The sequence below is a fragment of the Oryzias latipes genome, chromosome 1 (genome assembly GCF_053564925.1).
Source record: "Oryzias latipes strain Hd-rR chromosome 1, Olatipes_Hd-rR_3.1".
Taxonomy (NCBI): Eukaryota; Metazoa; Chordata; class Actinopteri; order Beloniformes; family Adrianichthyidae; genus Oryzias; species Oryzias latipes.
This window is the reverse complement of record NC_136237.1, coordinates 7,840,817-7,853,473: the sequence shown is the minus strand read 5'-3', so window position 1 is coordinate 7,853,473 and position 12,657 is coordinate 7,840,817. Positions and strand designations below refer to the sequence as shown.

At 42.2% G+C, this 12,657-nt stretch overlaps 1 protein-coding gene across 1 annotated transcript in view; it reads left to right on the top strand.

Moving 5' to 3' along the window:
* Positions 1 to 4,336: 4,336 nt before the first annotated feature.
* Positions 4,337 to 12,657, top strand: part of LOC105354903 (cytoplasmic phosphatidylinositol transfer protein 1) — an 82,402-nt gene continuing 74,081 nt past the window's right edge. The window contains exon 1 of the mRNA XM_023960453.2: positions 4,337 to 4,666. Within this exon, the coding sequence (XP_023816221.1) occupies positions 4,619 to 4,666 (48 nt within the window). The 5' untranslated portion in view covers positions 4,337 to 4,618. The remainder of the gene's footprint in view (positions 4,667 to 12,657) is intronic.

Here is a 12,657-nt window from a genome sequence, read left to right as displayed (position 1 = left end):
AAATTAACTATTACACATCACATCATAAATTACACAAAATCTTTAAGGGATTACAACAGAGGGAAAATAACTGCAACTTCCATATGTAATGACTACAGTCCGTCAGTAGATGTCCTTTTTAGCTTTCGTTCACCTCTGTTTCCAAAGGTAGCTTTTAAATTGAGTAAATGGGCCTCATTTATTTTCCTGATTTGGTGCAGAGTGAGTTGTCTTCACCTCTAAATTTAAATCATTTAGTTTACACCCACATGATGAGAGTGGGTGATAAAAGACCAAGTACTTTTGTAGAGTCATTCTCTTATCAGCTGAATAATCAACTACTCTATGTGAAGGCCTTTTTAATCCATCTGGTTTTGAGGCAGAGAACACAAAAACCTTTAAATTTCAGGACTCTGTTTGTAAAACAGCCCAACTATGTTCAATTCCAGAAATAAGATTACTTCAACAGATTTTTATTATTATTATTGTTTTTTAAGAGGTTAAGATTTTGTAGTGAGGACCATCCTGGGAAAAGTGTTACAGTACTAAGAGAAGTAATGGGACCATTGAAAGTTTTGGCTGGAATCCATGCAAGTTGTTTAGTTGTGTACATGGGAGAATGTGAGAGCTTAAGTTCTAATCTTCAGTTATGTGGTTGACACTGAATTGCAAAACATAATATATGTGTGTAAATGTATGTGCAATAACCATGTGCATTACACACACGCGCCTTCAGTAGTGCTCCGTCTGAATAACTCCACCCCTCATGAACCATCATATGATGCAGAAACGAGCTTTGCATTGCAGATTGAAAATTTCTGCAGCCACAATGAATGCCTCTAAATAAACTGAATAAACAGTTTATTTCTCTTTAACCATAGAGTCACATTGGAGGAGTAAAGGAGCCACACATGTCTCTGGAAGGTTGCAGACATAGTTGGTTTAGATATACTTTTGTAAACTGAGTAACTACACCATATTCCAAAAAAGTATTGGCTCACCTCCATGACTAACATATGAACTGGAGTGCCATCCCATTTCTAACCCATACAGTTTAATACGATATCGGTCCACCTTTTTACAGCTATAACAGCTTGAATTTTTCCTGGAGGGCTGTCTACGAGGTTAAGGAGTGTTTATGGGAATTTTGGATATTTTTTCCAAAAGCGCATTGGTGAGGTCACACACTGATGTTGGTGGAGAAGGCCTGGCTCTCAGTCTCTGCTCCTCATCCTAAAGGTGTTCTATGAGGTTCAGGTCAGGACTCTGTGCAGGCCAGTCAAGTTCAACCACACCAGACTCTGTCATCCATGTCTTTATGGATCTTGCTTTGTGTACTGTGATACACAGTCATGTTGGTAGAGGAAGGGGTCCGCTCCAAACTGTTCCACAAGGTTGGGAGCATACAATTTTCCAAAATGTTTTGGTATCCTTAAGCATTCAGAGTTCCTTTCACTGGAACTAAGCGGCCAAGCCAAAGTCCTGAAACACAACCCTTTACCATAATTCCTCCTCCACCAAATTTCCCACTTGGCACAATGCAGTTCAAAATGTATCGTTCTCCTGGCAACCTCCAAGCCCAGACTCGTCCATCAGATTACCACATTGAAAAGCGTTATTCATCACTCCAAAGAAGACGTCTCCACTGCTCTAGACTAGAGTACAGTGACGGTATGCTTTACACCAATGCATCTGGGCTTTGCACTTGATGATGTGTAGCTGCTTAACTAGGGATGACCCGTTTGACACAGACGCTTCGGCCCTTTTTTCATCTTCGTGAAGCACAGAGGTTCGGCACAAAGGGCGTGTGTCAACTAGTGCACATCACGTGGTTGATGATGTATGAAGCGCCAAATGCATGGTTTGGTCGACCCACGGTTCATATGTCACTTGTGTTTGAACAGTTGGGCGCGCTACTCTCTGTGAATACAAATAAATCCCGAACGTTTCCCGACCAGTTCTGTTGTTTCCCCTGTATTGGAATCAGCGCTGGCTCATAGCACTAGTTCCTGGTAAAAACTCGGTTTCTCCTAATAAGAGAGTACACTATGAACGTTGTTCATAAAGAAAATACTTCTATAAATATATAATGGCATGGGATATTATTACAGTAGTAGCAGAGACAGCTTAGTGGAAAAGTCATGGTGTCTGCAGCTAGAAATCCTAGGTTCAAAACCATGAAATTGCATTTTTTTTGTCTTGTGTTTATTTTCTTCACGTATGTGTGTTTTGCTGTGTCAAGCACTCCTCACAGAAAATGTAACTCGTTGTGTTGTTTTACTTTTGTTTTTAATCATTAACAACATTATTTTGTTTTACGTTTTTTCATCATTTCCACAGTGAAGTGATACAAGGAGCCTAGTTGAAGCATATGATCTACGTCCAGTCCGCCACCAGATGCCGCTGTTCTGTGTGGTTTCAAAGCCCTGAATGGTTGGTTCATTTTTCTGGCATAATTACATGAAGCCCGTGAAAGCTTCATGGGGCTTCTATTCCCATCCCTATGCTCAACCATGGAAACCCATTCCACGAAGCTCTCTGCACACTGTACTTGGTATCTGAAGGTCACATGAAGTTTGGAGCTCTGTGGCAAATGACTGCAGAAAGTCGGCGACCTCTTTGTCAGTTTACACTTCATGGCTGAGTTGCTGTTGTTCCCAAACTCTTCCATGTTGTTCTGATAGAGCTGACAGTTGACTGTGGAATGTTTAGGAGTGAGGAAATTTCACCACTAGATTTGTGGCACCGGTGGCGTCCTATGACAGTTTCACGCTGGAATTCACTGAGCTCGTTCTTTCCCAAATGTTTGTATAAACACTCTGGATGCCCGAGGGCTTCATTTTATACACCTGTGGCCAGACCAAGTGATTAGGACACCTGATTCTGTTCATTTGGACGGTTAAAGCCAATACTTTTGGTAAAATAGTGTGTATGAAAATATTTGTTATCTGCATTAAACATGTCAAAAGTGGAAGCCAACAAAGGAAGTGACAAAGGAGATCCGTTTTACTTCTTCTCACTGCCTGAGTTGTTGTGTTTTAGGGTTTTTATGCTCTATTTGTGTGCATTTATTTTATATATATATATATATATATATATATATATATATTTAAGTTTGATCTAAACACTGTAGTGTATACGTTTGGTCGTATTTGTCGACCAAAGGTTGATTTTGACAGTCGCCCTGCAAACAAACGCGTTTGCATGGAAGCCCATAGCTGCACACGAAACCCCAGGGCGACGCTGCACCACAGCCGCCGCTTCCTGCGCTGCGGCCGCCGTTTGCACCAAGCGTCGCTCGGTTTCACTGTTTCAGACAGCCGCGCCGTGGAAGGAAACGGGGTCGAGGTCGCCGCGAACTGCCCTCATTTTCCGACACCCCTTCACTCATGATCATGCTGCTCGAGTCTCACACGTAGCGAGTTGAGCGCTGATGAGAACTCGAGCAGTCACTCGTTCCACCGTTTAAGCGGTTGATGCGTGACTCAGAGGACAACCTTACACGAATCCAGGGCTTCCAAAACACTTCTCTATGAAACAACAGCTTAAATGAACAAATTCGAGCTCTTTCCTGATCTCGTTAAGGCTTTTGTTTTTAACCCAAACGACGTAGATAGTAGTACATCCGGTTTTCTTTTTTCAAAATAAGGGATGTACACTCTTTCTTTTCTTTTTTTAATTTCTTGGCTGTGAAAAACGAGAACGAGTCGAAAACAGAGCGTTAGGTCCAAAAATGTTGTGCTTTTTTTCCCAATTGAATTTTGGCGGCTATGCTGAGAATGGAGTTTTTTTTATGATATTCACAGCCTCACAAATAAGCTCACAGTTTTGGTTCACACCTTAAAAGCGTGTTATGTTCTGTTAGTGGAGATTCTTTGCTGCTAAATGTTTGAGTTGCATTATTTTTTTGTTGTTTTCTTGAATTAGTTTGAATTTTAAATGTGTATGTCATATTTTATGATTTTTATTTTTATAATAGAAGAGAGATGGGGATTTAGATTAGGACCAAATAAATAAATCCCAGTTTACACTCAATTTAAAAGAGCATATAATTTGTTTCTTTTTGTTAAAATTTTATGTTCTCATTACAGTTTTCAATTCAAGTTCTATCATTCAGCAAACAGTAACGAAATTCAAGTTTGTTTGCTTTTATTTCACCAATGGTCGCGGAGTTGGAAAGGCCAATAACTTTACTGAAACTTTCCTTCCGTCATTATCCATAGGCTATAGGTATAGAAAGGTGAAAGAAAGGGGGTGGGGGGCAGTTAGTGCAGAAGATCACAAATAAATGACATTTTGTCATTAAAAGGCATCTCCCATCTGTGATGGTTTTATTTTGGGAGCCGCGTTTGGGTCCACTTCCGGCACGGATGTCTGGGCCTGGCAGCTTGACTCGGTTGTGTCTGATAGGAGGGGACAACCCAGTACCGTCTGAGCTCAGCCCTTCAGGAGGCGTCCACTGGTTCCGATGAAACACGTCCCGCGTGTGCGGCGCGGCTCGGTCTCTGCTCACGCGCCAATGTGCTGCTGACGCGCCTCCAGCCATCATTACGCACATCCCGTCGGGCGGCGCAGGCTCCCTTTCCTCCGCTGGTTTGACACATCGCAGCCGCGCAGCGGGGTCACGAAGAGGGGGAAGATGTTACTGAAGGAGTACCGGATATGCATGCCCCTCACGGTGGAGGAGGTAAGTTTCCTTTTGCTGGCGCGAGTCAGTGAAGCGCTGCTTTCGACCGTGGCAGCAAACTGTTTTGGAAACGTGGCTGCAGGTTAGAGATGATCTAGAGGAACTTGGAGCGTAAAGAGGGTCTCTTCTTCGGAGTAGAGCGAAGCCAAGTCACGCTGGCATCACGATGCTCTTGTTTGTTTGTTTGCTTTATACCTTTCCATGAAAGCGGATTCAGAAGTAAACCAAACCAGCGCGCGCCCCGGTCATCAGGAACGACGCATTTCCATAATCTCGTTCAGCGCTCTGAAAGACACTCACTCCCCTCTGCTTCCATGCAGACACATGCAGTTGCATGCAAATCGCAGCGCAATAATCAAATCACTTCTTCACGCCGCTGCACGTGATGGGATTAACAAGGCAGAGCCGTTTTCCTCACATGTAACTGTATTTCTACAGCAGGCACGCGCGTATTGATGGAGTTAGTCTTTTGGATTTACAGCAGCACTTCAACTTCTTTTGCCCACTGCAGCCCTCCTCTCTGACCGCCTAGTCATGAAGTGAGATCATCATCCACACATGGTGTCTACTGATTGACTACAAACAAAGTCAGCAAGAGCAGTGAAGAAGTCCAGATTTTTTTTATGAATCTTGGGAAAAACACATTTATTCATTCATTTTTTTTCTTGCGCAGCTCTGATGTTTTTAGATCTTCCTGTAGATGTCTTTAGGAAAACCGTTAAGGTCTGATTGCAGGAATGGTCATTTCTTCCAGCATCACAAGGAGAAAAAAAAAGACACAGTACCACCGGCTCCCATGGAAACATGAGGTCAAAAGAGAAATGTCAAGGTGTTCTTTAACATCCATGTGTGTGTATGTGCGTGTAAAGGAGCCTATTGCATAGGAATGACTTTTCCATTGACTTGACTGGACCCAGCCTGTACTCCTGAGGTCCTCCATATAGGTGCAACTTTTCTTTTCCTGTTAAGGTCAGTTAAACTTGAAAACAGATGGTTTTGAAGTCAGTGTAAATCAGATCATCCTTAATCCCAACCTGGTTATGTAGATTTTCAGTCCTTCAGTTCATTTTATTGCAGGGGTTTGTTTTTCAGGGCTGATCTAGATGTTTCGCTGCTCTTCCCAGGAGCTGCTGCAGTTCTAACTGTTGTATTCCAGTATTTTCGGTGTTGACAATGTTAAAGTTTATGTTTTATAACAATCGACTGTATATTGAGAACTGGTCTGAGTGACCCCTCCCTCCTTGTGGTCCAAATACAATACAAGTCCATAGCCTAATAAAGAGAAATAAACATCTGTTTCTCAGTCATTCTATTAGTCAGTCTTGACCTACGACCTTTTATTAACTTGTTTGGTTAATCCCAATTTCTTCATATTTTTGCTGGAATGCAAATCATTCAAGTTATAATCTGGGCGATCAGATGCCTCAAAAAAGTGGGTGCCTCGTGTTGAATGTTTGAAGTGTTTGATTGACAGATTCTCCCAGCCTGCTTTCAGTGGACGGGGTGTGGCCTTCTGACATGCTCACTCTTGATTGGAGAGAGTGGTTGCCATGGAAATGTAGACTAATGCTCGTCTAATACGCTCATCAGGGGCATTGAGTTTTGATGTTAAGCTAATGTACTGAGGCGATCTGAGGTCCTGCAGCGCGATTTGGGTGTCGGGCGTTTTCAATGACTTGATCAAAGGGTAAAAAAAAGAATCAAATATGGCATCTTAATACGGTGATTTTTGTCCTGTAACTCCATCCATTTTTTTTAACCTGCTGGAGCTGTGAGAGTTGCCGGAGACTGCCGCAGTTACTGTTGGGCAAAGGCGGGATACACCGTGGACAGGTTGCCAGCCTGTCACAGAGCCCATGGAGCTGGAGCTATCGCGCCTGCTACAACGATAGCCCCGGTCGGGCCTGAGCCTTGGCGGCGGATCTCGCTAACTCAGCCGGACCCTGGGCGGTAGCGCGTGGTACACAGTTTATTAGGCGGCTGGCTAGATGTCTGAAGGATCCCAAGGATCACAGGAAACATATAAACCCTAGCTACTCGCTCAACATCATCCATGTTTTCCATGGCAACGATTGATGTCCAGAAAAACGTTGGTTGCTGCTTTGCTTTGAGGTGTCAAGGGCAGGTGTCGATCAGTAAATTTGACGTGCACCCAAAGAGAGGTGGCAGATGCGCTCAAATTGCGTCCGCTGTGAATGCAGCATAAGACCGACACGGACCAATTGCTGCTAACTGAGGATGTGATGTCTGGTTCCAACTCAGTGATGGACATGGCATCAAAAAAAGGCTACAGAATTTACAAGCAGGTCATTTTCTTTTGGTGATGTCTCACTTGCTCAGTCCAGTTCCCTGTATACAGTCAATGTTTATAACATTACCATATACAAAAAGTGTCTTTTGTACCTACCTGTGGACATGAGCCTTAAACCTTGTTCTTTTTTTTTTTTTTTTGGCGTGGTTCTGCAATTACTTAGGAAGTGCCTTGCTTACTCATCTGCATGTTTTAGCATGTTGCTGCCACCCGGGAGCAGTTCAATAAACGTGGCTCAATCTGCAGAGTTTGTGATGTCATGCTCCTGCTATCTGTGAAAAGACAAAAACCACAGTGCATCCTTTATGTGAAGACGGTCAGCGATATGAACCTGGGCTTCTTTTTCACTTATCGCTGTGGAGCTCATCATCACGTGAAGAAAGTGGCTCTTATCTGGCCGGTTTCGGCTCAAGATGACTTTTAGCCAATCAAAATTCATGCTGCCCTGCACATAGGTGAAAAACTTCAAATTGTCAACTCTGAACGGATATTGTTGCAGAAATAATACCACCAGATAGAAGTGCAAAGCAAAGGCTTTCATGCATCAGTTGCAGCAACCTCCAGTCTGTAATGAAGCCTGAGAACAACAAAGTGAGCTAAATAACACCTACACGTGTTAAATTTGAACGGCTACCAAGCAAAATTTCATTTATTATCCAGCAGTTTTTTTAATGCTTCTTTTTAACAATGAATTTCTCTCTAATGGAGTTTTGTTTTGCTAAATGGACCACAAAGTGCATGAAGGATTGCACTTTGTCTAAAAATGGACAAAGTCGTCTGCGACATTTCCTCAAACAACAGAGACGTTGCTGCATCGATAAGCCCTACACTTTTCTACTTCTTTCTGTGAAAGAAAAAGCCCAGTTTGGACGAACCCCAGGCAGCCGAGCTCAGGAGGAAATCCCTTAAATGCCCCTGGGGGGGGGGCACTGCAGGAAAGACAGCGGCTGGCTCTGTTGGTTCTTATCATGGCTGCACACATTGCACTTGGTGTCATCTAGCTTCCACTAAAAGTGGACTCTGTTTCCTGCTTCTCTCAAAAAGAGGAGTAGCTGTTATGAACGAAGGAAGGGGTGGCGTGGATGGATGCTTGTCCACAAATATGAGCTGTTGTTGGCTGCTGAGAGGAAGATGAGGAAGAGATAAGGAAGACAGTTCGAGGAGGGACATTTAAGGAGGAAGTTCTGTTGCATTTTCTAGCCTCCCTGTCCACAGACTGTTGTCGCATCTGTCTTAGGTGTCTCTGACATGCAGGGTCAAGTCTCCTTGTGTATGGTATTAGCATCTGCTGCTTGGCTGTGTTATGTCATCACAACTATGCTGCTGCAGATATTGGACTCGCTATTGTTTATACAAGTGTAACAAGCACCATGTGGGCTGACGTAACCATGCAGTTGAAACGTAGCATGTGAACCCTTCTTAGTCCTGACGATCTGTTCTTTTAGTCATGCTTTTCCTGTCTGGGTGTGTGCTCCATGGATTAATAATACTTTTTCCACTCTCTGTTCTACCCCTCCCTCCTTCTCTCTCGCGCCCTTGCCCTTGCAAGAAGACCCCTGGTTCAGGACCCCTGTGTGGAGTTTGCATGTTCTCCCTGTGTATGTGTGTGTTTTCTCTGGGGACTCCTGCTTCCTCCCACCGTCCAAAAACATGCTTCATAGGTTAATTGGTTACTGTATATTGTCCCTAGGTGTGAATGGGATTGTGCATGGGTGTGTTTGTGGTCCTGTCAGACAGGCGACCTATCCAGGACGTCCCCTGCCTTTGCCCAGGATAGGCTCCGGCAGCCCCGTGACCTAGAAAGGGACAAAACGGGTTTAGAAAAAAATGAATGAGCATAGACTGTATAAGAGAACTGGACTGAGTAAGTGTAACATCGCCCTTGAAAAATGACTTGCTTCTGGTTCCAACCAAATGAAATCAATTCAGTCACCAGTTTTTGGCGATACGACCGTCATCAGGTTGGAACCAGAAATTGTAAGATTGATAAATCATTTTATCGATTAATTTGAACTTGTTGTTTTATACCCGGGGAAGGCCTGGGACGTGTTGGAGAGACTATGTCTCTCGGCTGGGCTGGGAGCATCTTGGGGTCCCCCCCAGAGGAGCTGGAGGAAGTGGGCGGGGCGAGGGAAGTCTGGGCATCTTTGCTTAGACTGCTGCCCGTGACTCAGTCCCGGATAAGTGGAGGAAGATGGATGGATGGATGGATGGATGGATGGATGGATGTATTAGACGATTTAAAGAGGAGCTATTTCCGTTAGACAGAGGAAAAAAAAAGGAACATTCTGTTCCATATACTGTACAACCAATGGTTAAAACCTTTGAAAGGGTCAGTTTGTGACTGCTTTCCTGCAGAGTTGGGGTCTTTTCTTTTTTGGCACAACTTTTGAAATTGTCCGTGCCTGGAAAAACTAATCTCTTAAGATTACATAACGTCTGAAATGTCAGCGCAATGTTTCCACTAATGAAAGCTGGTCTGCATTACCGCTGAGTCTCCTCCCTTTGGAAGGGAAAACATTCACTCACATTAAGCTTGATTTTCATTGCGCAATAACTAAAGAGGCCACTCAGTTCCGAATCTCGGAGGGGCTGTAATCACCGCATAGCGTTCATGCTTGACTATGGCTTTAAAGCTCCATCCCGAAAGATTTAGAAGTAACATTACACCAGGTCACTCTGCCACGAAATAATCATTTTCCTTCTAAGCACCCTGAGAATAACTCTGCTCTCTTCTCCTGCGAGCTGAGCCATTCATTAAATGCAGTGCCAGTTCTTTCCTGGAAAGGATGGAGAAGTGACGCATCGCAGGAGATGGATATGTTCCCCTTTCTGTTCGGTTGTTAAGCCTTTCACCTTCTCCACCTTCACTGACACCAACTGCACAGGCTCTCCTGAACAATGCACTCACCGCCCAACCTCCGGGCTCGCCCGAGCCACCTGCTGGTGAACCTGTAGTTTTCACAATTTCACGCTCCGGTAGTTTTATTCCAGTAAATGTCACTCCATGGAAATCTTTTTTAGCAGGTCTAAGAAAGCTAATTTGCCTCCGATAACATGATAAACTTTACCGTACAACAGCTTATGCCGCTAAAAAAGCTGTGAACAGTCATATGAGAAGATACACCAGTTTTCATAAGAAGCTCTGATTGTCCTGATGGTTACAACATATTAAAATAAGATTAGTAACTGAGCAACAAACAGACCCTGCCCTCAGCAAAGCTTAAACAGGCCAGTCTTGTAGTATTAGTCATCTAGAAGCAACATCATCCAGGTGTGTGTGATCGCTGTACCTGCTGGGCCTTTAGCATGGAAATGCACATTCTAGGAAAGAGAACTGGAAACATCTGATTAAATCATGTAGTTTAAATAAAGTTAACACTTTGAATGAGGAAAGTTTGACTAGAGAGAACTATTTCTTTATTTAAAGTAGCGTGACTTCCTTATTTTTCCTGATAGTTTTTAGGACTTTTGCTTTCATTGCTGTGAACATTTATAGTCACCAAACTGTCCTTATATCAATCTGCTTCTGTGCTCAGGTTGCTTCCCCAGGGTTCAAGAAATATTTCAAGTTCAAATCCAGTACGATTGTTGAATTTTTCTAAAAATAGTTGAAATCTGCTGTTCACCTTTCAGCACACCCCATTCAGAGGTCGCCACAGGGGGTTTGTCAGAGATTTTTACGCTGGATTTCCTTCCTGACACAACCAGGTACCTTCTCAGGGCTGGGGACCGGCACAGGGGGATCCACAGTAAGGCGGGGGCGTGAAAGCTCTTGCCTAAACTGGATGAAACTCATTGCGCCCCCTGGGAAAACGCATGTGCCAGTCCTACACCCAGCCAACTGAGCCATCCAGCCACTTCCAAAAAGAATGAAAGATAATCTTTTCCATTTTGGTCATTGAATCAGAAAGAAAGAAAGAAAGAAAGAAAGAAAGAAAGAAAGAAAGAAAATCAATAAAAACAGTACTGGCTAAAATTGCAAGAATAATTTCTTTCTTTTCATGATGTCTTTGTGATGTTTCTACTTTTGTTGAGCTTTTGGCTCATTTAAAGTTGTTTAATTTCCTGTATTTCTATACTTCTATTCTATACTATAATTACTTGCAGTAATTATGCAACAATTATAAGAGTTCATGACTTTTTAAGTTCCAGAGTGTGAACCAGTTGAGTAAGGATTAAAAAAGGGCTGATGTTATTCGCATTTTTTTTAAGTAGACGAAAAGTGGAATTTCATGTTGGCCACATGTAGTACATACGACTAGGATGCACTTTGCTGCAGCGTACGCATGTATTTCCATTGTGTACAAGGTTAAACTTGGAGTAATTGTAAAACCAGGAATGGTTACCAAGTGGCACAGCAAATATTTGAAGTGTAGCTATATTAAGCCACATATTTTTCCGCATTCAAAAATAAATATGGCCAAGAAAAAAGTTCAGCACATATTTTAGAAATTACATGTGAATAGTCATTTCCTTAAAAAAAAGCCTTTCATTCATGGATGAATGAGTCAAATGTCTTTTTAGTTTGTTTGTTGCAGTTGAATTGTGCTTTTTCTGAATGTCTGCTGGGACTTTAATCGTAGAGAACGAAACTGGGAGGCCGGCTTTTTGTTTCACGGCATATTACATTGAAAACCCATAGGTCTGTTCATTTTTGACCATAAATCCAGTTTATTATGGACTGGCAGCAGTAAAGCAGGAGAAGTGATCTATCAAATGCAGAACTGGAGATGAGTCCCGGCCCGGGCATAGTAAAAGGAGTTCAGGTTTCTGAATGGGCATTAAAAATGTACACGGCCTGCAAGAAAACGGCTTCTTCCAGTGATATTATGCGACTAAGAAACAGTTGTGTTGATTCATGGAGGGATGGCAGTGGAAACAGGAGCATGTGAGGCTGGCTTCTTCAATGAAAGGCCAAATGACTGACTGCACCGACACCTGAGCGGCTGGCTCGTATATTTCACGACATTAGCGTCTGCTGTTAAAACAGAACTTTAAAATATCTAACAGCAGCTGGCCAACAGAAGCAACACGACTGCTGCAGTGTGAATACAAAGCATGAAAATGGGACTGAAACATCACATTGGGCTTCTTCTAGTGACACTATCATACTCAAGATTTGCCACAATTAAGCTTAACAGTTATTTATTTTTTAAGTTTGCTTAATCATCAACACGTTAATAAAACCAGTGACATAAACTTAAGGAAGATAGAGTTGCCATAAGACTGAGAAGGAAGGTCTAAGGGCATGGATGCTCATTTTAGATAGATAGATAGATGGATAGATAGATGATGACTTTATTAATCCCACAATGGGGAAATTTCATATATCTGTGGCAGCAAAAAACGACATTCAGAAATAATCCATATAACATCAAAAAAGGACATAAAAAATGAAATTCATATTAAATTATTAAGAAAAGTAAATTATTAAAAATTATAATTACAAATATTATTTAAATTATTATCGAAAATATAAATATTAATATAAATATTAATATGAATATCGAAAAAATTTAGTTTAGTGTTTTTAGTTTATCAATCAGCTGTTGTTTTTCATAACTGATTTTATGTTTTGTATATTTAGTGAAGCCAGTTGAGACAACTGTGTTGTAATATTGGGCTATATATAAATAAAAGTGAATTGAATTGAAATTAATTCTTGTGAAGGGCTGGG